The sequence below is a fragment of the Chiloscyllium plagiosum genome, chromosome 34 (assembly GCF_004010195.1).
Source record: "Chiloscyllium plagiosum isolate BGI_BamShark_2017 chromosome 34, ASM401019v2, whole genome shotgun sequence".
In the NCBI taxonomy this organism is placed as follows: Eukaryota; Metazoa; Chordata; class Chondrichthyes; order Orectolobiformes; family Hemiscylliidae; genus Chiloscyllium; species Chiloscyllium plagiosum.
The window spans coordinates 10446699-10470766 of NC_057743.1; the positions used below are offsets into that span (position 1 = coordinate 10446699).

A 24068-nucleotide genomic window follows, 5' to 3' on the forward strand; every position below is an offset into this window, starting at 1 on the left:
GCCGCTTCCGGTTGTCAGTCCGGCACACTGCAGCACACCAGAACTGCAAAAAGAGGAAGAGGAACACCTGTACAAGGTATTCGCCAAAAACGGATACCCGCGCAACTTCATCAACAGATGCCTAAGAGAAAGACAACGGAACGAGGACAAGTCGCAACCCAAAGGACTAGCCACACTACCATACATCAGGAGCATTTCAGAACTGACAGCCAGACTACTGCGACCACTAGGACTTATAACAGCACACAAACCAACCACTCTCAGACAACAACTCACCAGAACGAAGGACCCGATACCCAGCATGAGCAAAACTAATGTAGTGTACAAAATCCCATGCAAGGACTGCACAAAACACTATATAGGACAAACAGGAAGACAGCTAACGATCCGCAACCATGAACATCAACTAGCCACAAAACGCCACGACCAGCTATCCTTAGTAGCCAAACACGCAGATGACAAGCAACATGAATTCAACCGGGACAACACTACCATTATAGGGCAAGCCAAACAAAGAACAGCCAGGGAATTCCTAGAAGCATAGCACTCATCCACAAACTCCATCAACAAACACATCGACCTGGACCCAATATACCGGCCACTACAGCGGACAGCTGAAACTGACAACCAGAAGCGGCAGAGACAGGCCACTATAAATGCCGGAGGAAACACCACAGAAGCGCTTCACAGGAGGATCCCAAGCACTGAGGATGAAACGTTTGTAACAAAAATTTCCAGCTCGGCGAACAGAACCACAACAATATTCAAGAAGCTTGAAACAAGCAGGACAAAGCCGTCTGCTTGATTAGTAACCCACCCACAACCCTCCACAGTGTTCACTCACTTCATTACTGACGCACAGTAGCAGCAGTGTGTACCTTCTGCAAGATACACTGCAGTAACTAACAAAGTGTCTTCAGTCAATACCTTTCAAACCTGCAACCTCTGCCATCTTGAGGAATAAGGTGGCAGATACATGGAAACACCACCACCTGCAAGTTCCCGTCCAAGCTATTGACCATCCTGACTTGGAAATATATCGTCATTCCTTCACTATCACTGGATCAAAATCATGGATCTATCTTCATCATTGTTGGTGTCCTGACAACTCTGAGGACTGCAGTGGTTAACAAAGGCAGCTCACCACCACTACACCCAAGGCAATTAGGGACCAGTGATAAATGCTGGAATCAAAATCAGAAATTGCTGGAAAAGCTCAGCAGGTCTGAGGAAGGGTTAATCAACACAAAATGTTAAACCTGATGCTGCTTCACAGAAATCACTGGAAAAACTCAGCAAGTCGAGCAGCAGGCCTGTGAAGAGAAATCAGAGTTAACGTTTCGGGCTGGCTAATCCTTCCTCAGACCTGCTGAACTTTACCAGCAATTTCTGTTTTTGTCTCTGATTTATAGCATTCGCAGTTCTTTTGTTTTTTTAATCAGGGCTGGAAATGGACCTCCAGTCCTACCTGCAATTCCATGTTGTATTGCAGGTGGGGCTGTAGAGTCTTCAATGTCTCTGACAAGAAAATGTCAGTTTTAATTTGACTTAAAACATTTCCTTTCTCTTGTACTTACTTTACATTTTAACTGTATCTTGCACTTACTTTCACGTTCAGTAGGTTGACTTGTTTCAAAAGGATTCGTGTACAGGCGGAAGAATATCTTGCCACAATTATAAAGGCCTTGGTGTGAGCACACTTGGAGTATTGTGTGCAGATTTGGTTTCCTTGATGTTCTTGCTGTAGAGAGAGTTCAGATTGATTCTTGGGATGGTGGGACTGATGCTTCAAGAGAGATTGAATCGATTAGAATTATGTTCCCTGGAGTTCAGAAGAATGACGTGGGGCTCTCACAAAAATGCATAAAATTCTAACAGGACTAGGTAGTGTGGATGCAGGATAGTGGGAGAGTCCACAGCCAGGAGTTGCAGTCTAATGTTACGGGTTAAACCATTTTGGACTGAGATTAGGAGCAGTTTCTTCACCTGCAGAATGATGAGCCTATGGAATGCACTACCACAGAAAGCAGTCGAGGTCAAAACAATTTATGATTTCACAAAGGAGTCAGATATAGCCTCTGGGGCTGAACCGATCAAAAGATATGGGGGAAAAGCAGGCTATTGATCATACTGAATAGTGGAACAGGGCTGAAAGGCCTCCTCGTGCTTCAATTTTTAATGTTTCTACATTTAGTGATAGATCCTCGTAACTTGCTCACAACTAGCAATAAATAGGCAATCCTGTAGTTCCCTGGTTTCTTGCTCACCCCTTGTAAATAATGGAACATTAACAAACTCCAGTCTGAATGACACAATTCCCAAATCAAGAGAATTTTCATAGACTATGAATAATGCTTCCGCAATTCTCTCTCTCACTTATTTTAATATGTTCAGGCGGAAAACATCAAGCTTTGCAGATTTATCTACCATAAGTTCCATTATTCCTTTTATTACAATTTTAAACATTTACAATGAATGCAATAAGTTTGTCTTCTCAATTTATCTTCAGTTTCTCCTTTTTTTAATCCTCTTGCTTTTCTTACTGTTGAAAACGGATACAAAACATTAACACAATAAATCTGTCATTGTCTTGATGTGTATCACAGTGTCACCTGCATCTGTCTTCAATGGATCGACACGTCCTTTTGGCCACGCTCTGATTTTGGAAATATTTATTGAAATATTCCTTATTAGCATTTATATTACTTGCAAGTCTCTGTACTTATTCCCTTTGTGCAGCTCCTAGCATGACCTTTGTGTCCAGTTGCTGCTTCCTGGTTTGCTCCCTTTCCCTTAACCATGAACTATCTCTTTTCTTCGAATTTGTGCAAATCACTTCCTTCAGCCTATACTAACCTGCTGATGGTAGCTTCACTGTACAAGTGGAACTCTTGCAGCACCACTGATACACAATGGCGTTGAAATGGAGCAGATACTTTCAGAACTATCTCTGAAAGAGGGACCTTTATTTACATTTGGCTATGTTGCATTAGTTCTGAGAATTATTACACGCTAGCAACCGGAAATGATTGCACTTCAGATCCCCAGTGCTAGCATCACTGACCTTGATGAGCACAAAATGATGTTTCTGCAAAAGTTATGACATTTATGATATTAAAAGGGTAAAAGTTTTTGCTATCTAGTGATATCATCACTGAACTATTAATTCAGAGACCTAGCTAAAGTCCTGGGTTCAAGCCCTTCCATGGCAGATGGTGGAATTTGATTTCAATGAAAATCTGGAATTAAGAGTCTAATGATAATCATAGAACTTTTGTCAATTGTCAGGAAAATCTCACCTGGTTCACTAATGATCTTCAGGAAAGGAAATCTGTCATCCTTACCCGGTCTGGCTGACATGTGACTCCAGACCCACAGCAATGTGGTTGACTCTTAACTGTCCTCTGGGCAATTAGGCATGGGCAATAACTGCTGGCCTAGCCAGCGACACCCACATAATGTGGGCAAGGGTCAGTGTTGGGACAACAGCCTTTCATGCTATACATTAATGATCTAGTTTGAGGTACTGAGGGCATTCTAGCCATGTTTGTGGACGATACAAAGATAGGTAAAGGGGCAAGTAACATTGAGGAGGTAAGAAGGATTTGGACAGGTTAGGATAGTGGGCAAAGACGTGGCAGGCGGAGTACAACGGGAAAACTGTGAGGTCATGCATTTTGGTAAGAATAGAAGCATGCATTATTTTCTAAATGGAGAAAAAAATTGAGAAGACTGAAGTGCAAAGAGACTTGAGAGTTCTAGTCCAGGATTCTCTGAAGGTACACTTGCAGGTTCAGTCAGTAGTTAGGAAGGCAATTGTAATGTTGGCATTTATTTTGAGAGGACTTGAAAATAAAAGCAGGGATGTACCTCTGAGGCTCTGTAAGGCTGTGGTCAGACCGCATTTAGAGTACTGTGCACAGTTTTGGGCCCCATATCTCAGGAAGGATGCATTGGCCCTGGAGTGGGTTCAGAGGAGGTTCACCAGAATGGTCCTAGGAATGCAAAGCTAAACAAGTGAGGAGCATTTGAGGATTCTGGGTGTATACCCTATGGAGTTTAGAAGGATGAAGGATGAATGGCCTGGACAGAATAGATGTTGGGAAGATATTTCCATTGGAAAGAGAAAATAGGACACGAAGGCGCAGCCTTAAAGGGAAGACCTTTTAGAATGGAGATAAGAAGAAACTTCTTCAGCTAGACCGTGGTGTATGTATAGAATTCATTGCCACAGAAGGCTCTCGAGGCCAGGCCACTGAGTATATATAAGATGGAGATAGATAGGCTTTTGCTTGTCAAGGGAATCAAGGGTTGTGGGGAAAAGACGGGAGAATGTGGTTGAGAAACTATATCAGGGAAAAGTGAGGACTGCAGATGCTGGAGATCAGAGTCAAGAGTGTGGTACTGGAAAAGCACAGCAGGTCAAGCAGCATCTGAGGAGCAGAAGAATTGATGTTTCGGGCATAAGCCCTTCATCAGGAATGAGGCTTGATCACCAGTCTCATTCCTGATGAAGGGCTTATCCCCGAAACATCGATTCTCCTGCTCCTCGGATGCTGCCTGACCTGCTGTGCTTTTCCAACACCACACTCTTGATTGAGAAATTTATCAACCGTGATTGAATGGTGGAGCAGACTCGATGGGCTGAATAGCCTAATTTCTGCTCATATGTCTTATGGTCTAATGTGAATGAATAAAACAAAATTCTGGTAGATATCAAAATTGATTAAACTCAATGGGAAGAGACCTTTTCTTGTTATTTCTGGGTCTACTCAATTTATACTAAAGGGCCATATTCAAAAGAGATACATGATGATTTTAAGTTTTCATGACCTGCAGCCTAAATGGACTGAGATCAAAGTTGTCACATCCACCTAGCACGAAAAGGACTTCAGAGGGTGTAATAATCATTACCTTTTGATCCTTTGACAGAGTTATCAAAGTGATAGACATCAATAATGATCAATATGACACTTATATAAACCAGTGTTAGCATTAAATGGCTTCTGATAGTGAGTTTCTACTTGAAGCATTAACCTTCTTTTCTGTTCGTGATGGATCTGCTCTGTATTCTGAATATTTCTCATGTTTAGTTCAGATTTGAAGCAGGAATAATTTTTTTTTTAAATCAGTGTCATCTAGTCTAGACACAGCAGGATAGCAGTCAGAAATAGATCAAACTTCTGGGTCTTCTACCTCACAACATAACAAAGGAAACCAGACAAGATATCCCAACTTGATAATTACATTGTACTGTGGATGCTGGAAATCTGATATAAAACTGGAAAGTGCTGGAGAAACTCAGCAGGTACAACAGCATCTGTGGAGACAGAGACAGAAATAACATTTTGACTTGAATCACTCTTCTCTGAGCTCTACAAAACCAGTTCAGAAGAAGCCATTTGAAACATCAACTCTGCTTCTCTCCCCAAGGTGCTGCTGGACTTGTTAGGCTTTTCCTCCACTTCCTTTCAGATTTTCATCATTGGCATCGATTGTTTGTCTGATCTCTTGAAACCAGGGCGCCAAATTAACGGGCTGCATTGCTTCTGGTGAACACATTCATATTCAATTCCTTTGTGCACTCTTGGAACCTAATGATTAATCTGTTTAAAGTGAATGTTTGAATAAGTGCGTATGAAGTTCGGCAGAAACAAATTCGAAAGAACAAGATGCTTTCACACTGCTGAATGGATATTGCCAATTCTGCTTTCAGAGGGACCCGGTAGCTATGAAGTTGAGGGGACTTGTGTTCCCTTGTCTGAACTGAATTTCAAAACTGAGCATGACAGATTTTTGTTTGGTAAGACTATTAAGGAATAGGGAGCTAAGGTGATAAGCTGAAGTTCAGATTTAATTGAAGAGCAGAACAGGATTGAGAGGTGCATCACCTCCCCCTGTGCTGATGCCACTATGTTCTGTAGTCACAAGGTCTTTAGCTCTGCACTTGGGCAGTTCACCTTGCTGACTTCATGCTGTAGAGAAAGAGACAGCAATTTATCTGAACAAATTTGTAGTGTTCCTGGTAAGATGTGGTGGATGCACTGGGCTCATGGAATAAAAAGACCTATCCCTCCTCTCCAACCAATCACCTTTACCAGCACCTCCATCCACCTATTGCACTCTCAGCTACCTTACCCCCATCCCCACCCCCCTCCCATTTATTTCTCCACCCCCAAGGCTCCCAGCCTCATTCCTGATGAAGGGCCTTGGCATGAACCATCAATTTTCCTGCTCCTCGGATGCTGCCTGACATTGCTGTGCTTTTCCAGCACCACTCTAATCTTGACTCTAATCTCCAGCATCTGCAGTACCCACTTTCTCCTCATGGAATAAAGAGTCCTGCTTTTGAAGGACTCTTCACTGCCCTCAGAAGGAAAGAGGGGGTTCAGAAAAGATTGACCAGGATGTTGCTGGGAATGGAGGGTTTGAGTTATAAGGAGAGGCTGGGACCGTTTTCACTGGAGCGTTGGAGGTTGAGGGATGACCTTATCAAGGTTTATAAAATCATGAGGGGTAAACATAATGCTAACGGCAGGCATCTTTTCCCTCAGATGGGGGATTTCTAGACTGGAGACATATTTTTAAGGTGAAAAGAGAAAGATTTTAAAAAGAACATGAAGGTCAACTTTTTTACACTTTTTTTGTGTTGAATGAGCTTCCGCAGGAAGTGGTGGATGCAGGTACAGTTACAACTTTCAAAAGACATTTGGATAAGTACACTGGGTGGCACAGTGGCTCAGTAGTGAGCGCTGCTACCTCATAGCACCAGGGACCCGGGTTTGGTTCCACCCTCAGCCTACTGTCCATGTAGGTATTGCACATTATCCCTGTGTCTGCGTGGGTTTCCTCTGGGTGCTTCGGTTTTCTCATGCAGACCAAAGATGTGCAGATCAGGTGAACTGGCCTTGGGAAATTGCCAATAGTGTCCAGGCATGTGTAGGCTATGTATTAGCCATGGGAAATGCAGGATTATGGGGATAGGGTAGGGAGGTGTGTCTGGGTGGGATGCTCTTTGGGAGGGTCAGTGGCCTCGATTGGCTGAATGGTCTGCTTCCACACTAAGGGATTTTATGAACAAAAAATGTTTGGAAGGAGATGGATCGAGAGTGTGATGCTGGAAAAGCACAGCAGGTCAGGCAGCATCCGAGGAGCAGGAGAATCAACATTTCAGGCATAAACCCTTCATCAGGAATGAGGCTTGTGGGCCGGGGTCCAAGAGATAAAAGGGAGAGGGGGTGGGCCCGGAGGGGGAAGGTAGCTGGGAATGCAATAGGTAGATGAAAGTGAGGGAGAAGGTGATTGATCAGAGAGGAGAGTTGAGCGGATGGATGGGAAAGGTGATGGACAGGTCAAGAGGGGGGTACCGTGTTGGAGGCTTGGGACAGGAAATGAGGAAACTGGTGAAATCAATGGGTGGCTGGGAGTCTTGATTGAAAACGTGGGCCCAAAGGTGGAGGTGGTACAAGAAATGTTCAAGGTTGCGACCCATGTCGAACTCATTAATCTGCGAGCATAGAGGGGTGAAGGTGAGGCCTTTGCTGAGGACTAAACGTTCTTCCGCAGTGAGGGGGAGGTCTGGGAGAATAATAAAGACTCTCCTGTAAAAACGCCATTCCAAATTCCTCTGCCTCTGCCGTATCTGTTCCCAGGATGACGATTACACCTTAGAAAATCCCAGATGGCCTCCTTCTTCCAAGATCGCAATTTCCCTTCCCACATGGTCAACAATGCGCTCCAGTGCATCTCCTCCACTTCCCGCACCTCTTCCCTTGAACCCCACTCCTCTCAATGCAACAACACAGAACTTCCCTGGTCCTCACCTTCCACCCACCAACCTCCGCATACATCGCATCATCCTCCCCCACTCCCGCTACCTACAAATGGACCCCACCACGATAGATGTATTTTCCTCCCTACCCCATCAACATTCTGAAAAGACCATTCCTTCTGCAATACCCTCATGAGATCCATGCCACCCACCAGCCCACACCCCACTCCTGGCACCTTCCTCTGCCACTGCAGGAAATGCCAAATTTGGACCCACACATCCCCCCTATTCTCTGTCCAAGGCCCCAAAGGATCCTTCCACATATGACAGAAATTTGCCTGTACCTGCACCAATGTCACCTACTGTTTCCGTTGCACCCGATGCTGTCTCCTCTACAATGGGGAGACAGGATGCCTCGTTGTGAATTGCTTCAGAGAACATTTCGGAGAACTAACCCCACCACCCGATGGCTGAACATTCAACTCCCCCTCCCACTCCACCAAGGACATGCAGGTCCTGGGCATCTTCCATCGCCAAACCCTTATTACTCAACCATCTGGAGGAAGAATGTCTCATCTTCTGTCTTGGGAACCTGCAATCGCATGGGATCAATGTGGATTTCAACAGTTTCCTCATTTCTCCTCCCCCCCCCACATTATCCCAGTCCCAAGCCTCCAACACGGCACCACCCTCTTGACCTGTCCATCACCTTTCCCATCTATCTGCTCCACCCTCCTCTCTGATCCCTCCTCTCCACTGTCCTCTCCTCCTATCTGCTCTACCCTGACCTATCACCTTCTCCCCCATCTTCATCTACTTATCGCATTCCCATCTACCTTGCCCCCAGTCTCACCCCTTCTCATTTATCTCTCAGCCCCTGGCCGACAAGCCTCATTCCTGATGAAGGGCTTATGCCCGAAACATTGATTCTCCTGTTCCTTGGATGCTGCCTGACCTGCTGTGCTTTTCCAGCATCACACTCTCGACTCTGATCTCCAGCATCTGCAGTCCACACTTTCTCCCTGGAGGGAAATGGATCTTGCGCAGGCAGGTGGAACTAGTTTACTTTGGGATTATGATCAGCATGGATCAGTTGGAAATTGGGTCCAAATGCTGTATGAGTCTATGAAACTAACAAAATTATGTCAGGTCCTTATGAGGTCTACCATAGATCACCCAAATATCATTACATTTTGATTAGATTACTTTAGATTAGATTAGACTACTTTACAATGTGGAAACAGGCCCTTCCGCCCAACAAGTCCACACCGACCCGCCGAAGCGCAACCCACCCATACCCCTACATTTACCCCTATACCTAACACTACGGACAATTTAGCATGGACAATTCACCTAACCTGCACATCTTTGGACCGTGGGAGGAAACCGGAGCACCCGGAGGAAACCCACACAGATACAGGGAGAATGTGCAAACTCCACACAGTCAGTCGCCTGAGGCGGGAGTTGAACCAGAGTCTCTGGTGCTGTGCCACCCACAAAGTTTGCTCTCCACATAGGTGGACACAATCAGTATTTTACCTAATCTGAATGCCTTGTTGGAAATCTTGGCTTGCCTGGAAAATGGGGCATTCAATGGAGATGTATGCATTTTGGTTCCTGAGATTATGATCATGAAATGGTATGTAAATGGCCAAATGAAACACATGCCTTTTGCAGGCTGAAGGCTGCTGACCTCATAGAATCATAGAGTCAGAGAGATATATAGCACGGAAACAAACTCTTCAGTCCAACTTGTCCATACCGACCAGATATCCCAACCCAATCTAGTCCCACCTGCCAGCACCCGGCCCATATCCCTCCAAACCGTTCCTATTCATCTACCCATCCAAATGCCTCTTAAATGTTGCAATTGTACCAGCCTCCACCACATCCTCTGGCAGCTCATTCCATACACGTACCACCCTCTGTGAAAAACTTGCCCCTTAGGTCTTTTTTATGTCTTTCCCCTCTCACCCTAAATCTATGCCCTCTAGTTCTGGACTCCCCCACCCCAAGGAAAAGACTTTGTCTATTTATCCTGTCCATGCCCCTCATGATTTTGTAAACATCTATATGGTCACCCCTCAGCCTCTGATGCTCCAGGGAAAACAGCCCCAGCCTGTTCAACCTCTCCCTATAGTTCAAATCCTCCAATCCTGGCAACATCCTTGTAAATCTTTTCTGAACCCTTGCAAGCTTCACAACATCTTTCTGATAGGAAGGAGACCAGAATTAGTGTATAAGTCCTGCTAAGATTTGCTTTCCCAAAATGCAGCACCTTGCATTTATCTGAATTAAACTCCATTTGCCACTTCTCAGCCCATTGGCCCATCTGGTCCAGATCCTGTTGTAATCTGACGTAGCCGTCTTCGCTGTTCACTACACCTCCAATTTTGGTGTCACCTGCAAGCTTACTAACTATACCTCTTATGCTCAGATCCAAATCATTTATACAAAATGATGAAAAGTAGTGGTCCCAGTACCCATCCTTGTGGCACTCCACTGGTCACAGGCCTCCAGTCTGAAAAACAACCCTCCACCACCAGACTCTGTCTTCTCCCTTTGAGTCAGTTCTGTATCCAAATGGCTAGTTCTCCCTGTATTTCGTGAGATATAAACTTGCTCACCAGTCTCCCATGGGGGAACCTTGTTGATTGCCTCACATCTATAGCTCTGCCCTCATCAATCCTCTTTGTTACTTCTTCCAAAAAACTCAATCAAGTTTGTGAGACATGATTTCCCACACACAAAGCCGTGTTGACTATCCCTAATCAGTCCTTGCCTTTCCAAATACATGTACATCCTGTCCCTCAGGAATCCCTCCAACAACTTGCCCACCACCGACGTCAGGCTCACTGGTCTATTGTTCCCTGGCTTTTCCCTACCACCTTTCTTAAACAGTGGCACCGCGTTAGCCAGCCTCCAGTCTTCTGGCACCTCACCTGTGACTATCGATGATACAAATATCTCAGCAAGGGGCCCAGCAATCATTTCCCTAGCTTCCCATAGAGCTCTAGGGTACACCTGATCAGGTCCTGGGGATTTATCCACTTTTATGCATTTCATGACATTCAGCACTTCTTCCTCTGTATTATGGACATTTTGCAAGATGTCACTATCTATTTCCCTACATTCTTTATCTTCCATAGTAAATACTGATGCAAATCCTCATTTAGTATCTCCCCCATCTCCTGCGGCTCCACACAAGGGCCTCCTTGCTGATCTTTGAGGGGCCCTATTCTCTCCCTAGTTACCCTTTTTTCCTTAATGTATTTGTAAAAACTCTTTGGATTCTCCTTAATTCTATTTCTAGATTAGAGTGGTGCTGGAAAAGCACAGCAGTTCAGGCAGCATCCAAGGAGCAGTAAAACTGACATTTCGGGCAAAAGCCCTTCATCAGGAATACCTGATCGGAGAGGTATTTGCCAAAGCTATCTCATGTCCCCTTTTTGCCCTCCTGATTTCCCTCTTAAGTATACTCCTACTTACTCTTTACTTTAAGGATTCACTCGATCTATCCTGTCTAAACCTTACATATGCTTCCTTCTTTTTCTTAATCAAACTCTCAATTTCTTTAGTCGTCCAGCATTCCCTATACCTACCAGACTTTCCTTTCACCCTTTAACAGGAATATACTTTCTCTGGATTCTCATTATCTCATTTCTGAAGGCTTCCCATTTTCCAGCTGTCCCTTCACCTGTGAACATCTGCCCCCAATCAGCTTTCAAAAGTTCTTGCCTAATACAGTCAAAATTGGCCTTTCTCCAATTTAGAACTTCAACTTTTAGATCTGGTCTATCCTTTTCCATCACTATTTTGAAACAAATAGAATTATGGTCGCTGGCCCCAAACTGTACCCCCACTGACACCTCAGTCACCGGCCCTGCCTTATTTCCCAAGGGTAGGTCAGGTTTTCCATCTTCTCTGGTCGGTACATCCACATACTGAATCAGGAAATTTTCTTGTACACACTTATCTAAACCCTTAACACTATGGCAGTCCCAGTCTATGTTTGGAAAGTTAAAATCCCCTACCATAACCACCCTATTTTTCTTACAGATAACTGAGATCTACTTACAAATTTGTTTCTCAATTTCCCTCTGACTTTTCGGTCTATAACATAACATAAACCCAATAACACAATCCTTTTCTTATTTCGCAGTTTCACCCAAATAACTTCCCTGGATGTATTCCCAGGAATTTCCTCCCTCAGCACAGCTGTAATTCTATCCCTTATCAAAAATGCCACTCCCTCTCTTCTCTTGCCTCTGGCATTTGTATCCTGGAACATTAAGCTACCAATCTTGTCCTTCTCTGAGCCATGTATCTGTAATTGCTATGATATCCCAGTCCAATGTTCCTACCCATGCTCTGAGTTCATCTGCCTTCTCTGTTAGGCCCCTTGCATTGAAATAAATGCAGTTCAGTTGATCAGTCCTACCTTGTTTTGGCCTTGGCTGTTTGACTCGCTTCTATTCTCAACTGTACCAGTCTCAGTTTGATCTCTTTCCTCACTATCTCCCTGGGTTCCCCCCCCTCCACTTTACTAGTTTAAATCCTCTTGAACAGCTCTAGCAAATCTCCCTAATTTTAATTGAGTCCTGCTCATTGGTTGGATGTTGTTTGCAATTTTCAAAAACAATTAGGCGCACAGTTTGTAGCCCACCCTCTGCCAGTTTGTATCAGGTGGTGAAGAGTGCCCCTTAAAGGGCTCATTAATTGCTGCTCCAGAAAAGGTCCAAAATGTTTTGATTGAATTTTACAGGAACCAGGAGAAACAGGAGTATGTGACCCTTGATAGGATTGGCATTGGCTGCCCACTGAACCTATACCTCAAGAAATATTGCCCATGGAGGCTGTGCCTTATAAGTTAATGCCTGTTGATTCTGTACCCCTTATTGATACTGCCATTCATGACTGAATGCCCATGAAGCATACAGCCCATGAATGGGCAGACCAGGCTCTGTATGCTTTCTGTCGATACCTGAAAAGCTATACCCCAAGCGTCAGTCAGTTTCCTGCCTTCCAGAAACTGCCACATTGTTGTGGAGCACTTCAGCCCACATGCATCAGCGAGAGTCTCCTGATGGTTAGTATCTATGACAAAAATCCATCCCTGCACCATACCACTGACCTCATTAAAAGAAAAACTTCAAATGTAGGAGCTAACTGATCGACATTGACTGCTTTAAGCAGTGATGAGCAGAAAAGGGACCAGTTCAATTATCAGGATTGGATTTATTCACCTCAGTCTCACCCGTTTAAAATTCAACAAAATCACAGCGAACCGTCCAATTCCTGCAAAAGCAGACAGACAGCTCATTAACATTCAGCATTCCATCGCTGTGATTTACATTTAACAGAAGGTGAGCAGAGACATGAGTTATCAGTTGTTTGGCAGCAAATCTGAGAGAGGAGGTCAAAGCCTGGTCAATTCCTTTCCCACTCCTTGTGTGCCAGGAAGAGCAGGAGTTCCCACTAAGCTCATCAAAGAGGCCTCTGGCCTACTCCAGGCTGAATAGAGACCGCATCACTTTCTGATGCCTGACTGCAGCCAGCCCTGTTTTCTTGACTCTCTTCTTCTCAGCCCACGAGATGGCAGCTCAGATCTTCCATCAATGATGCAGGGCTGGTCAGTGGAAACGGTCTCTGTTCCCCAATCGGTGTTTCCATCTGCTGACTCACTGTTAGTCGGTCTGCCTACAGGGCAGGCGATTACAGCAGGCTAGTTACATGAGACCCTGCCACTCAGATAGGTAGGGAATCCCTGATCATGGCCTTGTTGGATGCCCCTGGCGTTACTGCAATCTCCTGTGTCGCTGTCATTATTGGGTGTGTCAATTTCTCACCTATTTCCTGTGGCAGCTGGGTTAGAATCATACAGAAGATAATTTGGCCAACATGACACTTTGAAAAAAGCTGGTAAATTACATTGTTCCTTTTCAGGTTCAGTGATGATAATGGAATCTGAGTACAACAACCATTTAAAGGAGGGCTTGCAAATGATCTCTGAACAAATATTAAACAGATTCATTATTATCAGTGGGGCTTTAAATGGCAATGATTGTCAGGCAATCTTCCAAGATACTTTAAGTTCATCCTATGTCCCTGGCAAATGTCAAAGTAAGTCAGTCCTATGACCAGACCCATTTAACTCAGGAAAAGTACAGCGAATAAGTCTAATTATTAAATAGTCCCTTGAAAGAGTAACATTTTCAGGATCAATGAGCTTCTCACATAAACAAATTAACATTGACCCTCCCTTCAAATTGCATTATTAACTCTAAAGTAATTGATTCAGAATTCTATTGGTTGAGTACCTCCTGTATCTCCAATGCGGGATGGCCTGGCTGTGTTGCTTATCTCCCAGCTTAGGTTGGGTTCTGTTGTACGTGGCTCAGGCACTACCATCTTCGGGCTCCTGAGTGTGGCTGTGGTGGTTTGCATAGTGGTGGATGTCATGCTGGCTGTGGTGGTGGTGGTAGTAGTTCTGGCAGTTGTCATTCTTGTGGAGGGCACCAGGGTCAACGTGGTGGTGGAGAGACCTGTTGGAGTTGAAAACATGCTGAACTCTGTCAGCTCCTCTTTAGTGGGGCCCCATTCTATGGCGCATGGTATCACAGTCGCTGTTCCTTCACTGTCATAAGAAGTGCATTTGGGTTTTTCAAAATTCTCAAATGGAAAGTGGTGACTCTGCCTTCTTGACCTTTTCAAAGAGGTCAATTTTACCGAATCCCTAGTCTCCGTGGAGACCGAAGGGTCCAATTTGTAAGACAGAGACTGTTTGGACTGACAGTTGGTACACAGGGTGCCTGTGTCTGACTTGAGTTTGTGAACTCCTCTTGGCTTATTTGATACTTGTTTTCCAGAATGGATTTCAGGCCAAATCCTTCGAAGCCACCAGGATTTTGTAATTCTCCCAACGTGGGCATCTTTGTACTCCCAGAGAGGGTCAGTCGCAAGTCTGTGACGTGGTGATGGATGGAGCACCTCTGAATTCTGGCTGAGTCCCTGACCCTGAATCTTTGATTCACAAGAAGAGAAATCCATGGCTAGATGAAAGATGGCTAGCAATATCCAGGCATGACACCCAACAGGTCGTCCAAATATATTGACAGGCATTGGGCTGGAAGAAGAACAGAGTACAACATCAGTCCAACGAATAAGAGTCAAACAAGATAATATTTCAAAAGATAGTAGAGCGGTTTGGAAAATGAATAAAATGTACTATTGCTATATTTGTTAACATGTTCAAATCACAAGGTAATACTTTGAACAAAATAGTTTTTATTCTTGACCAGAGATTCATACCATACACTATAGGTTATACTTGAGATTTTTCTCGAAAGAAAGAGTAGCGCTGGAAAAGCACAGCAGGTCAAGCAGCATCAAGGAGCAGGAGAGTCAACATTTCGGGCATAAGCCTTTCATCAGGTTGATTCTCCTGCTCCTCGGATGCTGCCTGACCGGCTGTGCTTTTCCAGCACCGCACTCTTGATTCTGATCTTCAGCATCTGTAGTCCTCACTTTCTCCTCAGAAGATTCTTGTGCCTGGGTATCTTTGTACCTAGCTTTATAAGGACTGTAATGCTGATCTTTTAACTTTATTGCTTTCATTTTTCTAATCCATTCCTAAGATTTTGTACTTAGTTATCCTTGTACCTAAGATGGCGCCAGAAATGGTGACTTTGTTCACATTTTGCTATACTCATAGAACCCTGTACTTCAGTACATGTGACAATAAACCTACTGCTAATTCTACTGAAGTTCTGAGTATTTAAGCTTGCATGAGCTTTTCCTTTTTTCTGTACCTTCACCATTTTAAAATTTTGTCTCCAACTCCCAGCCTCTTATTACTCAACTTATAAAAAGTGCAGCCTGCCTCAATGTCTAAAGTTATCCCATCTCTTGATAATTTACAGGCTTTGAAAACCTGAATTCAGCATCACTTAATCTCCAATTTTTGATTTATGTCCTCCACTGTTTTTGTTTTAGTTTAGTTTGGATGGTGACCTGATCTCTGGTTTCTCACTTGAGTTTCAATTTGCCTCGATGAAATAAAAGTGTTTTTACTGCATCCATTTGTTCCAGAAAGTGCTGTGCTAAAGCATAAATGTTCCCCTAGCAACATGCCTCCACCAATCAGCAGAAGGCAGGGAGACAAGACAATTAAATAGTCTCAGTGGGCACAACCTGAACATTATCTCATTCGATAAAAAAAAGTCCTGTGTGGCATGATGCCTCCACAGTACACATCGGCTTCATCCACTTTAATAAAGCAACGCAAGTTTAATAACTAATCTTTAAGAATTGTTATACCCTCTGTGTGCAGGTAAAATGCATTGGAGAATGATAGGTGTCGAATCCAGTCGAAAGGTTTGATGGATATTTTCCTGCTTTCATTCTCCTGTTTTGAAGGCATTAACACATGTACCAGGCCCAGTGCTACAACTGATCTTAAATACAGTGTAACCAGAAACTACAGGTAAATAGGCAAAGTCTTTTCCCTGGGGTCGGGGAGTCCAGAACTAGAGGGCATAGATGTAGGGTGAGAGGGGAAAGATATAAAAGAGACCTAGGGGGCAACGTTTTCACACAGAGGGTGGTACGGATATGGAATGAGCTGCCAGAGGAAGTGGTGGAGGCTGGTAGAATTGCAACATTTAAGAGGCATTTAGATGGGTATATGAATAGGAAGGGTTTGGAGGGATATGGGCCGAGTGCTGGCAGGTGGGACTAGATTGGGTTGGGATATCTGGTCGGCATGGACAGGTTGGACCAAAGGATCTGTTTCCATGCTATTCGTCTCTATGACTCTATGACATAATCTGAGATCAGGCATTAAATCAAAGGCCCACTTGACATCTTGAATGGACACAAAGGATTGCATATTCTATTCTGTAAAAGAGCATGAAAACCACACATGATCAGGTCATTATCATGTCACTGTTGTAGCTCTGCGCTGTGTGAAAATTGGCTGCCTCATCCTACATTGCCAGTGACAATTCTTCTAAAGTACTTTTGTTACTATTGTGCACTATGGGAGGATCTCGTTTATGAAAGGTGCTATATAAATGCCAATTAAAAGTGACTCCAGATTCAGTGGACACAATTTTTAATCAAATTTTGACTAAACTAAAAGTTGGTTAAGGTTGCAGTGAGTTCACTATCTGTAGTATGATTCCAAGTCACAGAAATAGCAACCAGATCATAATAGGTTTCGAGATCTGAACTACTTTGAGTTAGTTGATCTTCATTGGCTCAGTCGTGAGGAAGTTACTATTGGCCTTCTTTTTTCACTCCTAGGATAATGAAGAGAAGAAAATTCAATGAAGACTCTTGTGTCTCATTCACAGTTATTTGCTGGAAGATGCCAGTATGTCAATCTAACACTCGCCTGCATTGTTTTTTTTAGTATTAAATGGTCTGCCAGCATTCACTTGCAAGACTTGTGCCTAAACAAAGACTGACTTGATCAAGATACCAGGACATCAGCTACCTGTATGTAGATACCTGTATCCCTAAAGGAGTTAGATCCTTCAGAGGTCAAGTAGAAAATGGAAGAAAGGACGAAAAGAAAGTTGGATTTGTTCCCAATACACTGTGCAGAAATGCTAAAAATCTTTTTAATCTACAGAGATAAATGGTCACAATCTTAAAGGAGTGTAATGCTGATTAATTGTCGCTTTCTCACCACAACTACCGTTCCTCTTAGAGTGGACTTTGTATAAAATATGCAAACAATATCTAGGGTAAAGCACAGAGCTGTTATTTTTGATTTAACAGAATGTCGGTAGGTTGATAATGTGATAGAGCTGACCTACTTTTATTGTGTGGGTGGAGAAGAGGGACCAGCAGTGTTCTCAGATCTGCAGGAATCTGCAGTCACAGGAAGCTTTGAGGTTCACTGAGCGAAAACAGCACACGGCATGAATACAGAGTCTCAAACTGCCACAGCCACTACGTTTACACAGGAAATGTGTCCTCCATTTGGTCTGCCTATGGCTCAAATGTGAACAGCAACATGGACTGAGGAGTTGAAAGAGGGGAGGGTGTGTCATTCTGAGTTTGCAGATGAAAATTGATAGCAACGTAAAGGAAAATGATGCCAAACAGTGGAGAAGAGAGGGGACAATAATTTGAGGTAGATTTGGTTACAGCTAGAGATATGGGTGATTAAAAATTATAGTCAGACAGCACAAAGTACATGAGACAATGCATTTGACAGAGAGACAAGGAGTGAGCAAAGTAAGACACAGTGCAAAAGATAAAAACAAAACAGAAAATGTGAGTCCTCAACCATGTAAGTGTCAGATAATGTATTGTTCCTGTGTACTACAGATTTCTCTTCCTGCATTTCGCTGTTGCGACATCCTGTTTCAACAAGCTTACTGGTGGACAGAAACTGGAACATACAGAAGTGTAGGCATTTACGGAATAATTTTAACTCTTTGGAAAATCTGACTCTGAAGAAAAAGACCCTGAACAACTGCAGAACAGACTAAGTTATGAAAGAACAGACTGAAACCGACTGCAGAATAGATTGAGATATAAATCATGAGTTGAAATTTATGCTCCTCAAGGGTGCGGTGGTATGTAGAATCAGAGAGTTTTACAACATGGAATGAGCCTCTTAAACCCATTGTGTTTGCAGTGGTCATCAAATATCCCTCTATTGTAATTCTATTTCCCAGCACTTTACCCCTGGCAGAGTGTTCATCTAAAATCGATCTTAAATATCATGAGGGTTCCTCCCTCTCCCACTCTTTTAGACACTGAGTTCAAGATACCTACAATCCTCTTGGTTAACCAAAATATCTCCTAATCTCTGTTAAACCTTCTGCTCCTAAGCTTAAGTCCGTACTGCCTGGATATTGACCCAGCTAATTAAAGGAAACATTTCGCCCTATCTACCCTATTCATGCTGCTCAGAACTTTGTACACCTCAATAGAGAATCCCCATCTCCCCAGCCTTCTCAGCTCAAAGCAAAATATCCCCATTTATTTCTCTCCTCATAGTTATCAAGTCATAGAACCATAGAGATGTGCAGCACAGATCTTTTGGTTCAACTTGTTCATGTCGACAAGATATCCTAAATTAATCTCGTCCTATTTGCTAGCACTTGGCCCATATCCCTCTAAACCATCCCTATTCATCTACCTATGCAAATGCATTTTAAATATTGTAATTGTACCAACCTCCACCACTTCGTCTGGCAGCTCATTTCATACATGCACCACCCTCTGCATGAAAAAGTTGCCCTTTAGGTCCCTTTAAAATTTTTCCCCTCTCACCCCTAAACCTCTAGTTCTAGACTCTCCCAATAGAGGAAAAAGACCTTGTCTATTTACCCTATCCATGCCCCTCACGATTTTATAAACCTCTATAAGATCACCTCTCAGCCTCCAATATTCCAGAGAAAATAGCCCCAATCTATTCAGTCTCGCCCTATAGCTCAAACCCTTCAAGCCTGGCAACATCCTTGTTAATCCTTTTTGAACCCTTTCAAGCTTCACAACATCCTTCCTCTCAAAACACTCCAGCCCAGGTAGCACCCTGGTGAATCTCTGTGCTCTTCCTCAGTGCAATCACACCCTTCCTGCAGTATAGCCACCAGAACCACACACAGTACTCCAGCTGTGGCCCAATTGACATTATATACAATTTAATTATAGCCTACTTGCTCTGATATTCAATGTTTTGACTGATAAAAGGCAAGTATCCCATATTCCTTCTCAACCACCACATCTGTCCTGTCCTGTTTCCTTCAAGGATCTGTGGATATGCTCATGAAGGTCCCTCTTATCCTTGGGCGGAGGTTGGTACAATTACAACATTTAAAAGGCATCTGCATGGTTATATCAATAGGCAGGGTTTAGAGGGATATGGGTCAAGTGCTGGTAAATGGCACTAGATTAGGATATCTGGTCAGCATGGACGAGTTGGACCAAAGGGTCTGTTTCTGTGCTGTACATCTCTATGAGTCTATAACCTACCTCTCAACATGTACAATCTTGCGTTTTAGTCCTCACAAAATGCATTACCTCACATCTTTGTGCTTGGATGTGAATGTGCCTGAATCAGATCCAAAGATGGATAGGATCAATACACAGCTAGTATAACAAGTGTCAGATATCATCACAACAGCAAGTTGTACTTGTATAGCACTTTTAATGCAGGAAAGTGAACAATATTGTGATGTGCCTCACAGCAAGGATGGTATTAACACAACCTGTTACCAGGGCAAATAAAGAACTAAGAGCAGATAACCAGATGGTTGGTCAAAAAGAAGGATTAAAGGTTTACTTTAAAGGAGGAAAAAAACAGAGAGGGAGCTTTAGGATGCCAATTTAAAGCTAGAGAGCCCAGCGGCTGATGGTGCAATTAAAATTAGGATGCCTAAAATGGAGGAAGGTGCAAGTACCTCTGGCAATACTATGGTTTCAAGAGATGTATCTTGCCCTTTTTTTATGAAGTTCCATAGCTCATAAAGTAAGAAGCTTGTGAGGCTTTTTATTAAAATTGGAACAATAGAAGCAGCCTGGATGGGTGGGGTCAGGATCCCACAGAACTGTTTCATTTGTTGCTGGAATATTGAAGCTGGATGTAGAAGCTTTTATTCCTCTCTCTGTTACAGCTAAAAGCTGGAGTTCTCTTCCTGCTGTGTATGGGATTATGACATTGGAACAGTTAATTAGTAATAGTTAATATATACATATATTTGTTAAGCATTTCAATAGAGTTATATTCAGTCCAATCCTTTTATTTTATTTTTATCTTGTCTGCATTTTAATTATAGTATATGAATAAGGTATGTATTGCTTCAAGCCTGGTAGCTTTACCAATCAAATTGCATCTAGAACACAACACCTTACACTTACCTTTAAAATAAAGAAAAGATAGAGTCTAGATGCTACCTTCTTAATATATTTGGAGAGGGGGTTTGGCCTGATCCTTTATCCTTTAAGAGTTACATGATAACAGGATTGTCCAGAGATTGGGAAAGGTGAGATTTGAAAGCAAGGTTTTTAAAATTGCCGTGATTCTTAACGGGAGTTAATGTACACCTGTGTGCGCAGGGGTGGTGAATGTTTGGGACTTGGTGCAGTTAGGATTCATATAACAGAGATATGGATTAAGTCAGACTTATGGAATGTCGAGGTCAGCCAAGTCCAGAGGTAACATGGGTACGGATGTGATTTCAGCAGCAGATGAGAAGGGCAAAGTGAATTAGCGTTATAGACATGGAAATAGGCAATTTAGTGATGTCTGAATGTGCCCCATGAAGTCTGTCTCAGAGCCAAATATAAAACCAGAAGACATAAGAGCAAAAGTAGGTTATTCAGTTCAGTGTCTCTGCTTCATCATCCAATGAATTTGTGGCTGATCTGATAATCCTCAACTCTTTTCCTTTCTTTTCCCCACAACTCTTTACTCTCTTCCTGATGAAATATCTGTTTTTCTCCCCTCTACAGCCTCTGGCAGTAAAGAGTTCCACAGATTTACCATCCTCTGAGAGAAGTATTTCTGCTTCACCTCTGCCCTAACTAGGTAGTACCTTAATCTGAGAATCTGAGACTCTGGTCCTCGAGTCTCCCGCAAGGAGAAACAACCTCTCAGCAACAACCATCACACGACAGCAGGATTGAGAAGATAGTTGCCAGTGAGAGGCATGAAGTGGGTGGCTAGAGATCGGCTTTTGTGTTGGAGACCACCAAAGTCAATGGTTTCATTCTTCCCAGTGCCAAACATGGAATGGGTCTAAGCATTATACCAGGAGACACATGCCAAATGTGGAAGTGACCAATACATGACATCATAAGATAAATTTACAGATTCCACCTTTCATAACAGAACAGCACTCAGAGAGAGAGAGAGGTCAATGATACAGCCGCAAGCTCTACTATGCCAACTACGCAGACTCTGAGTGTGACTCCCTGATCATGGAGTCAAAGAATTGTTACAGCAGAGAAGGATGCCATTCTAGTTCTAGTACCTCATGCAAATCTCCTGCCTTTTCCTCCTATCCCTGACATTCCCAATGAATAACTATCCAATGCCATCTCGAATGCCTTAATTGAACCTGCCTCCACCACATTTCCAAACAGTACATTTCATACCATATGTACTCACTGTGTTTTCTCACACCACGCTTGCTTTGTAAGCACAAATGACACAACGCCAAGGTGGAAATTACTTTTGTGCAGACAGTGACCTAATTCAACCTATAAGCTTGTATTTTATCACTCTTATTTAATATTTTCTGAATTAAGTCTGTATGGTTTACAAATGCTTATATTATGATTTCTGGCACAGCCCCAATTTTTGTAAACTACTTGCACCAGTTGAAAACAAAGCAAACAACATAAAAAATTATGACCCGTCTAATTCTCCGAACTGAAGTACGGCTGTTGCACTGCCTTGATTTCCATTTCACTGCAAGAGTCCATCATACAACACCAGGGAGGGTATAGGTTGGGGTGGGGATGGAGGCCTGGAGGGGTCAGGACAGAGGGAATCATGGCAAGTGGTGCTGCGGAGAGACCATTTGTGACAGTCAGCTGAGCCTTTGCATAAGGAAAGTCACAGGAAGGGAATGCAAGCATTTGGATAATTGCACTCTATAATTTGGGGGGGAGAAAGGAAGGCAATTCAGGTAATGGAAAGGGCTTCATGCTCTGGTGATCATGGCCTGAATATAATTTGCAGAGAAATGAAGCCCAGGAAGCTATACAGACTGCAGTCACCCAATGGCGGAGTGCCACAGTGGAAGCTCTGATAGAGGTGTTGAAATGGAGGTTGTGGCTCAGCTGCCATTGGGTTCAGTGCTGAAATGGGCACTGAGCTTCTCAGAGGGCAGCAGCTATGCTTTACACAATTACTGAATTTGCCCAAGGCGTCATGGCAACCTGTTGTGCTTTCTCAGGATGACAGCATCCACCCTCCCACTGTGATGATTGCAATGAGGTAAGCTAGGTGGACCTCACAGAATATGAAGTCCCTGATGGGGCTATTAACATGGCCCAATCAGGGAGCCCAGTCTGACAGATACAAACAGCAGTGTCAGACATCTTGGCATTCAGACCTGGCTCTGAGGGAGCTGGATCAGTGTCAAGGACTCTCCACATGGAAATAAGGGATACTAGCCTCTGAGGAGTTATTTCACCCAGCTCCACCACTCGGCCAGTGACCTCTCTGTAACTTCTCTCCCAGTAACCTCTCAGCCAGTGACCTTGCTGTAACCTTTCAGCCAGTAACCTCGCTGCAACCTCTCTCCCAGTGACCTTGCTGTGACTTCTCCCAGTGACCTCTCAGCCAATGGCCTCACTGTGACTTCTCAGCCAGTGACTTAGCTGTGACCTCTCTCCCAGTGACCTCCGCCAATGACCTCGCTGTGACCTCTCAGCCAGTGACTTAGCTGTGACCTCTCTCCCAGTGACCTCTCAGCCAGTGGCCTCGCTGTGACCTCTCTCCCAGTGACCTTGTTGTGACCTCTCTTCCAGTGACCTCGCTGTGACCTCTCAGCCAGTGACCTTGTTGTGACCTCTCTCCCAGTGACCTTGCTGTGACCTCTCAGCCAGTGACCTCGATGTGACCTTGTTGTGACCACTCAGCCAGTGACCTCGCTGTGACCTCTCAGCCAGTGACCTTTCAGCCAGCTCACCCACAAAAGTCAAGAGATGTGTGAGGGGGAATTCTTCTGGATGTTGTGTGTTCACAATGTGTTGCTGGATAAGGATGTTAAATTCTTGGCCTCTGCTGAATAGTGTTGGCCAATGCAACTCTGTGATGGCCTGTCTGTTGTGTTTGTGATGGTTCATTCCATTCTGGAGATGGAGAAGTTGACTTTAACTCAGTAGAAAGCACATAACGCAATCTGTCTAGTTTCACATATTACATGTGATCCCTTCCTCTTCCTCTCCAGATGGTCACCAAAATAAGGGGTAGCTGGTCCTTCATAATGACAAGGCGAAGGAGGACACAGTAAATGACCATGAACATGGACATTCACTGAGGTGTATCCAGCAGTGTGCAGCACAAGATGCAATAAAGCTCAATAATTCCTTAGAGATCTAGACAGAGAAAAGTTTGCTTTAGGAGACCACTGGCTTTCTCCATTGTTTTGCAGGTGGTTCCCTGGTTTTCATAGAAGACACCTGGCCAGTCCGTCTGCTGGGATGGTGGAAGGGGATTATGAGGTAAGTGTGGAGGGAATAGCCCCTGGTTACCAAGCAATCATCCCATGGGAGATCTTGGAAGTGTGAAAATACTGATGGTTGCAGGACAAAAGCATTA

The 24068-nt window shown here is 43.7% G+C and overlaps 1 protein-coding gene across 2 annotated transcripts in view; it reads right to left on the reverse strand.

The window, feature by feature from the left end:
- Positions 1-24068, reverse strand: part of ajap1 (adherens junctions associated protein 1) — a 258559-nt gene that overhangs the window by 167559 nt on the left and 66932 nt on the right. Inside the window, exons 1-2 of one of the 2 annotated variants that reach the window (XM_043675578.1) lie at positions 17596-17614; positions 14092-14897 (exon numbers count right to left, since the gene is read on the reverse strand). In XM_043675578.1, the coding sequence (XP_043531513.1) occupies positions 14092-14893 (802 nt within the window). In that variant the 5' untranslated portion in view covers positions 14894-14897; positions 17596-17614. Of the gene's footprint in view, positions 1-14091; positions 14898-17595; positions 17615-24068 lie in introns of those variants that run through there. The other variant, XM_043675577.1, reaches the window with a different exon arrangement.